This window comes from Benincasa hispida, chromosome 10 (genome assembly GCF_027475165.1).
Source record: "Benincasa hispida cultivar pf3 chromosome 10, pf3_genome.v1.1, whole genome shotgun sequence".
Lineage (NCBI taxonomy): Eukaryota > Viridiplantae > Streptophyta > Magnoliopsida > Cucurbitales > Cucurbitaceae > Benincasa > Benincasa hispida.
In genome coordinates, this window is record NC_143487.1 from 697,592 (window position 1) to 705,886 (window position 8,295).

Consider the following 8,295-nt stretch of genomic DNA (forward strand, 5'->3'; position numbering starts at 1 on the left):
AGTATAATCTACTATATTAGTGTACACGAATAATTAAAGTTTAGGTAAAAATAATTCCGTGAGTGAACTGACCACGACTGACACGACCACTAAGAATCCGACAAAATCACGATTGTGTAATTCAAAGTTCTGACACTCTCCCGCTGTCAAAAAAAACTTTGTTGCCTTTTTTTTAAATATCCCACTTTTTATTTCTCTGACATTATACTCACCATCCACCACCACCCCCCAACTTCCCTTATTTATTTATTGCATTTTTAAAACCACCATATTTTTCCAATTTTTTTTATATATATTATGAAGAAAAAAACCCATTTAATTTTCAATAATTTTTTTAAAAAGATTAAAAAATGAAAAAAAAAAGAGAAGAAAATCTCCATGAATTATTTATTTGTTTGCATTATTCGGAAATTTACACAGCGACAGCCATCCTTGTTTTATTGGGCTCTCATTAATATTATAGTTATTTCAACGGCGAAAAAAGAATCCCTCATTCACATGTATCTGTTGTTATTATATTTGCTTGATTAGCCTATCCAATCCTGTGCTGCCACGTCCTCAATATTAAAATCCCGGATGTATACTTGACCAGCTGTATCCGGGCCCCACCATCACCAATGAAATAAAACTATTCTTCACTCTACGGCCAGTTTCATGCAAACTCCAGCTGTATTCCATATCCACGTAGGAAAGAGTGCATCCTTTAGTGCGAAACTCAGCCCCACAAGTTGATTGCGTGGCGTGGTATTATTGGTTCAAAGCCCTCGAACGTCTATGCGACCTATCCAGCTTCTCCGACAGTGCACGAATCACCTGCCACGTGGCGTCGCCTTCTTGTACCTGATTGTGGAACAGCAGGGCCCGCCGATTCCTTGGGTCCCACAAGTTCTTTTGGATAGTAGTAAGGTTGGAAGCTGCCACGTGGTCGAGAATTGTCCCTAATTTCCCGATATCCTTTTCCGCCACGGTTATTGATATCTCCGGCCAATTTACGGCGGAAGGAAACGGCAACCGGATACCGTCCGCTATTATTACCGGCACGCAACCCAATGCCACGGACTCAACCAGCCTGGGGCTCCATGGGGCCCACCCCAGTGGGCATAAACAAAAGACTGACCGTACGATCTCTGACTGGTAACCGGCAAATCTGTGCCTCTGCAGGTAAAATCTCCGGTCGCCGTTGAATTTTCGCCAGATCATTGTTCGCACCTTCCTTAAACCAAGAACCCACAAACCCGCACATGAGATAAATAGAAATTTACCTAGGGAAATGTGATTATTAGGGAAAAAGGTAAAAAAACAAAAAACATTTACTTGCTGTAAAATCTTCCGCTGACATTTTTGGGGTTCACCTCCATTTTCCCTCTAAAGAACGCAAAAATATCTCTCCGGTCAGTCACCGGCGACTTCTCGAGAGTGTTCTTTATAGAATCCGGCGAAATATACGGTGGAATGACTACGTGCTCAACATCTTGGCATGGGTGTTTGTAATTTACTCCAAATGTCTGTAATATAATCGAGTTTTTCAAGAACGATGGTACTCCATCTGCTATAGCTACATCCTCCTGAAAAATTACACGAAATAAAAAAAAAAGTTAAAATTAAACTAATGTGGAAATAAGCTTCATTTTCTTGAGATGGGGTTGTTTAATTGATTACCATGGTGTGGAAGCAAGAGGCAAAATCGTGAGATGCAACAAAGACATGGTCGGAGCCATTGGTGCGATTCCAAAAGGGGTACTGAGAGGAAATGTGGGCTACAGCGGAGGCAATGAGAGAACGAGCATGGCCGATGGCGGGGAAGCCATTGATGGTGCTGAAGTTGCAAGAAACATAAACAGGGACGAAGAAAAAATCGGCTTCAAGTGGATCAAATGTCCTGTAATCGCTGTTCAAAAGAGCTCTATGAATGGCCACCTCCGAAGCAAACAAGTGGTTCGAACACCGTTCATTCGAGAGCCACTCCACGTTGTATTTCGGTGGCAAATCATACACAAAAACCTTCAACTCCAACAATCCTAAATCACAAAAAACAATCGTATAAGGAAAAAGAAAACAGAGGAAAAAACAGAGGAGAAAACAGAGGCTGCTGGAGGACCTTGATTTTGTTGTACTTGGTGGAGGAATGTGCTATTGGAAGACTCGATGAGAGCTCGAGATTTGGAATTCGTAAGGTGGGTTTTGGGTATTGGAGTTGTGGTTTCATGGGGTTTGTGGTTATGACTGATGTAATAAGAAGTAAAAAAATAAAGTGAAAGAGAAACCCAAAGAACCCATTTGTAATATCTAATGAAGAAGCTTTTCTCTTGAGCTCTGTAATTTTTGTGAGGAAAGAGCTTCATTCTCACATAAAATCCCTTCCTTCTGGGGAATGCTTTAGACTCCATCTCATTTAATATCTCTCTACCAGAAAAAAACGAATACCCAACGATTTTAGTTGGGGCAGAGCTTTCGGTTTCTGGTCTACGATGGAGTAGAGCCAAAGGAACAGAGATGGGTTTGGTGGGGTTTCGTTTTTAGATGACAAGCGAAAGAAAAAAGGAATTTAAAAGAGATTTTGAAGAAATCGAATAGTTGCAGAGAAATGGCGATGAGGAGAAAATGTTTTTGTTCAGAACAGAGTAGGAATCGGCGAAGACGACGGGTCCACTCTTTTTTAAGATTTTGAGGACTGTAGAGACGGAAATACCCTCGGGAACTTTATTCTAAGTTTGCCTGGAGGGTGTACTTTTTAGTCAAAATGGAAGGCTTTTTCTTATAATCTAATTAGCAGATCTTATACATGCATTTAATCAATAAAGCTCTTCTTTTTATTTTATTGTTTTAATTTTCTTTTTCTTTCTTATTATTAAACAAATGGGATACTTTTCCCGAGAAACAAACAGCTTTGTTCAGTTGAAGCATGACAGCTCCTTTGAAACTTTTAATAATATTTTAATTTCAATTTGAATTTAACGATTTTTTATTCTTTTTTTAAAAAGGGACTAAAATTTATAAAATGTACAGCCGCGATGAAAAGGCTGGATGTTAAAGAAAAGAATTGTACTTGCAAACTTGGATAAATCTAATAAAAAAATCTTTCCTTAAATTAAATATATATATATATATATTATATTGATGTCGACACAAATATTGTTAACTTAATTTAACAAAACAATCATTAAAAATACTGATAAAATAATAATGTAATTGATAAGTAAGCCGTTTGTGGTGTTTAAACAAAGTAATATGTTATATTTGTTTTCGTTGGTTTTTTTTTTTATATTTTATGATTTTTTCACAATATAATAAAATTATTCATTTACGTTTGTGTCGATGTCAACTCCATTAAAATATGAAATACATTTACAAAAAATTAATTCCATATTAGTCCTTTCTCTTTTATTTCAAAACTATTTTTATTCTTTCTAAAGTGATTGTATTCTCAACTTTTCATATGCTAACATTTCAAAAAAAAAAAAAAAAAAAAAAATTTGAAGAATAAATATATAATTTCTAAAAATAATCTAAAATATTTGAGCGATTATCTATAATTTCGTTTTAAGACAACCACTGTACCATTTACCATTCTAGATTTACTTTTCATTGGAAGGTCTAAAAAATTTAAACACAAAAGGGTGGTTTTTATATATTTATGAAATATCAAAGTTAATTTTGAATAAATAATTGTGTACGATTTTATATTGTATATGTCTTCCATGTGAATAATAGGTACAGGAGACACGGGAATTCTTTTTATAGTAAAGTTAAACTCAGATCTAGCTTAATCAAAGTTTAATTAGTTATTTATTATGTATTGGTTTGAAACTATGTGTTTGTGAATTGGATGTAAATAAATGTAGACTGTGATGATTGCCAATCAAATACGCAGCGTTTTTGTGATGTTTCGATGTTAGTCTAAGCTAACAAAATCAAATTCAATGCCTTTTAAATTACTTTTTAGATTCTTTCTTAAAACCCTCCCAAAAAAAAATGCATCTAATGATTATAAGTTCTCACTTTTACACGTCAACCCATTATTTCATTATTATAACAACATCTTTTACGAACGAACTTATATAGGTTAGAAATAAAGTTCATACATTTAGACATTAAATTTTAATTTAAACAATTATTTTAAATGTATTTAATTTATAAATCATAAATAACTTTAGTTGACAAATAAAATATTATTAATTTATTTATAAATACGTTTTATGTAAAAAGATGTATTAAGTATTATTTTATAATATTATATAATTATAAATCTCATTTTTCAAAAAAAGTTATTATATAATTATAATACATTACATAATACATTTTTAATCTAAAAATAATTAAGTTTATAATCTAACATATTGTATTTTGAATTGTTTTTATTTTTATATAATATAATTTACATTTTAAAATTTAAAATTCAAAATCTGGATACGTTGAAAATACAAAAACGTTGTTCTAAGAATTTAAAAAATTTGAATCACATAATTCAGAAATAATTTTTAAAAATAGAATCCGAGTTTTCATTCAAGTACTTTGAATTCAATGAATCTAAAAATATAAAACAAAATTTGAATTGACAATCAAATAGGCACTGTTTTTATTTTGTTAATTTCATGAAATTTAAGTTATACATATATTTTGAAATTTTGAAAAAAAAATTAAACATTAAATTTTGTATGGTTAAATTTATCATAGCTTATAAATTTAAGCTTTTTAATCAAATCTGTAAATTTAATATGGATATGGACATACTATCAAAACTTCCAAAGAGACTGTAACAATAAGTCTTTCTTTTTTACTATTGTGTTCTTTAATTTTGTTCTTGTGAATACGAATATGTTGTTAGATTGTATATGGCCATTAAAAAATGGATTGTTTTGCAAATGAAGTCACGTGCACGGCAAGGCAAAGCTGCAAAAATTCACATGCACACACTTTAATATTCCCTTCCTCTTTCTCTCTCTTCAATTTTCTAATTTTATTGCTATTTTTTCCCCATTTTCTATTTACTATTATTAATTTGAGTTCGTTCTAATTAATGGAAGAAGAAATAGACTCGCCCTCTAATTTTGCACCAAACTCAAATTTTCCTCAGAAAAAAAAAATATATATATATATATATCGAATTTAATTTCCTGCCCGTGACATTTATTAAAATACACCGCTAAATTAATTAAAATGCATCACTGACTTAATTAATGACTAATCATAATTTAATATACAACAAATTATCGGTTGGCGATGGGTCCCACAATACATGTGCCTATTTTTAAGTCATTCCCGATTAGGCCATTTATCAGACAGGACACTGGTCGTAGCAAGATAGTGGATGTTCCAATAACACCACTTTTTTTTTTTTTTTTTCCTGTAATTTTTTAATAAATATTATTCGGCCACAAATCCAATATTATTTTCGGTACATAATCATCAACTTCCCGAAACGACATCGTACTCATAAGCTGCATTCAATATTAAGAAATCCATGTGAATTTTTAAAAATAAATACACATCTTCATCAGTGAAATTTGATATATGTAACCAATAAATAATATTTAAACTTAATTTTAACATAAACCTTGTAAAGTAGTAAAATAAATTTAAATACTTTTAAAATATAATTTATTTCTCCCAAATCATTTTTTTAAATACTTTATCTCTATAAATAATTTGATAATATCTTAAAATCAGTCATAATTATGTCATTCTAAAGAATGCAACAAAACGAGTCATTATATAATCCAAACAAAAAATTTTGACATTTCATAACAAAATACATGTATTATAATTCTTAAGTAATAAACAATTAAGCTAAAATGATGCCAAACATTACAAGAAAAAAAGTCGAGAAAAACATGTGACCAAACTGATTTAGTTTGTGTTTTTAAATGCTTACACAAGCACTTTGGATAGGTTTTTCAAATTTTCATATAACTTTCACAATTTATTAAATTAACTAATTGATGCACCAATTTGATGTATATCTACCTCTATTCAAACAAAAATGTCTGGTCACCAATTGTACCTATTCAACTTAAAAGATGTTTACATTCAAATAGTCATGTCCCATCGATAAAGAGCAAAATAGACCATTATTATTAAAGTAGGGGTAAAAAAAAGTAAAATGAATTATATATATTTGGTTACACATGTGAAGCAAAAAAGACCATCAATTTTGCAGCCAAATTTATCTGGATACTAAATATTCCTTAGAAAAGATAGGCAAAGCAAGAGGGAGGAGGGTCTCCAATTATTGAAGATGAGACCAATTATTAAGGGTATGCAAAGGGCAACTGCGAAAGGGGTCGATTAAAATTCTTTAAAAATGAAAGGAAAAAAGAAAGCATTAAATACACTACAAAGATTGATGACAAGGTGATATAAATGGCAGAAGAAAAATATGTATTTATATATGTATATAAGGGTATAAAGCAATCATATGAGGCCCATAGTGGAGGAATTATGGGGTTGCATACCCTAAAAAATTATGGGGAAAAAAGGGAGAGGCTTTAAGGTCCAATTGTGTTGTTTTGTCAAAGGGATTCCCTAATAAAAGAACACGAACTGTCCCTTGAGAAAAACCAAAATGTAGGACCTGCCTTTCCCAAGCTACAAAACAATGGTAACTGAAAAGAGAAAGGGATAAAAAAGGGGGCCCTTACATTTCTTGTATGACATATGAAATGAACTGGAAAGTTTCAAACATTTTAGGGGCACTTGACCCTACAATATTCAATCGTGAGCTGTCCAACCACATGCTAACTTGGAAACATTGAGAGAAATTAAAGGTTTAGGACATTAGGGGCAGTTGAATTTCGCCAATTATATGTTTAATTTCATCTACACGTGACTCGTGAGAGAAGGAACAAAATGAGGTCGTCCCAATTTCTCTAAGAAAAATATTTAGTGTATCTCCAACTACACTTATGTTTATGCAAAAAAGAGCAATATTTGGGTGCATCTTGAGATAGATCTATTTTTACTTTTATCATACATAAAAAAATTATTAAAATATTTTTAAAAAATGAGTATTGAGAATTTTTCATTAGCAAATTGTTAGAATACATTGAATTTGTTATATAAACTCTAGAGGTACCTCATGGACGTAGCTAACGCATTCTTAATAAACCATGTAAATTTATATCTTCATTCTTTACTATTTGCACCTCCTATTTTTCTTTATTTATCGATTTCATATCACAAATTTTGTTAGATAATTTGGTAGAATGCACAAAGATATGTGTTGTCCGAAATGCACCTAAATATTTTCATTATTTTTGTTTTTATCAATTTTTCACTATGTAGTTAAAAACTATGTATGAAGATAGTGCATCCTGAGATACACCTAAATATTATTCTTTTTCTCAATATTGGAATAACTGATGCATTACCCCAAATATGGATGTGTTTTGCTTCTACCAATTGCATGTCGAATATTATTCAATATTCCTAAAGAATATTTTGACTTTCGATTTTATCATATAAAATGTTTTGTCTACCATTTAATTTAAATGTCTTTGTGTTTTCTTCGGTTATCTTTTCTTTTACTAAAAAAGAAAAAAGCAGGGGTTAGTGTTGGAAATTTTGGAGCCACAAACCTTCTTTAATAAAGGATTAAGGGTGGAAAAGAGAATAAAGGACTTCAATAACACAATTAATATTATGGCTGATTCTGCGTGTTCCTGACACTAAAAAAAAAACAATGGGTTTGGATATTCTTCCACGTAATTTCATTCTAACACTTATCTATACTTTATTTTAGATGATTATTCTTTATTATTATTATTTTTTAAAAAAAATGAAAAAAAAAAATAATAGATGAGTTATTGTTTAGCGTAAAGGGTGAGAAGGATAGAAGAAACTTAAGGAAGCATGAGATCAATCATTTTTGCTTCATTTCCCATTTGTTCTATTCGCTCGGTATATAATGTATGATATTTACTTTTTTACAATTTGTGGAAGATTTGGTACCATATAAGAGCTTTATAGTAATATTATAGCCAATAATTAAAATATCTAGCGACATATGTTAATATATCTGTAAATTAAAGAGTTCAACATCGATATTACAGATTTATGGATATCTCTAATATCTTTTTCAAATGCTTGTAAAACATTAAAATAATATAATCTAGCAATAGAAATACTAATAACAATATCTACCATTTAGTACGAGAGAAAAATAATTAAATTATCAATCTAAATAATTTGTATAATTTTTTTAATTAATAGAAACATCCATTATTATCAATATATCCAATATTGTGAGTCCTCCTCAACTGGTCAATCAAGTTGTTCGGTATGAGATTTTTTTTGTGT

General features: G+C 30.8%; 1 protein-coding gene across 1 annotated transcript; it reads right to left on the minus strand.

The window, feature by feature from the left end:
* Positions 1 to 375: 375 nt before the first annotated feature.
* Positions 376 to 2,633, minus strand: LOC120089492 (putative glucuronoxylan glucuronosyltransferase IRX7). The gene is made up of 4 exons (XM_039046980.2): positions 2,099 to 2,633; positions 1,660 to 2,018; positions 1,315 to 1,565; positions 376 to 1,213 (listed from the first exon to the last, which is right to left on the minus strand). Exons 1-4 carry the CDS (start codon positions 2,385 to 2,387, stop codon positions 748 to 750), a joined length of 1,365 nt encoding a protein of 454 aa, XP_038902908.1. The 5' UTR covers positions 2,388 to 2,633; the 3' UTR covers positions 376 to 747.
* Positions 2,634 to 8,295: the final 5,662 nt, after the last annotated feature.

Coding starts and splice junctions, on each gene's coding strand:
- LOC120089492 (XM_039046980.2), bottom strand. CDS start 2,387: ATGGAGTCTAAAGCATTCCCCAGAAGGAAGGGATTTTATGTGAGAATG. Junction 1,566..1,659: donor CCTCTTGCTTCCACACCATG/GTAATCAATTAA, acceptor GTAATTTTTCAG/GAGGATGTAGCTATAGCAGA. Junction 1,214..1,314: donor AGCGGAAGATTTTACAGCAA/GTAAATGTTTTT, acceptor TCTTGGTTTAAG/GAAGGTGCGAACAATGATCT.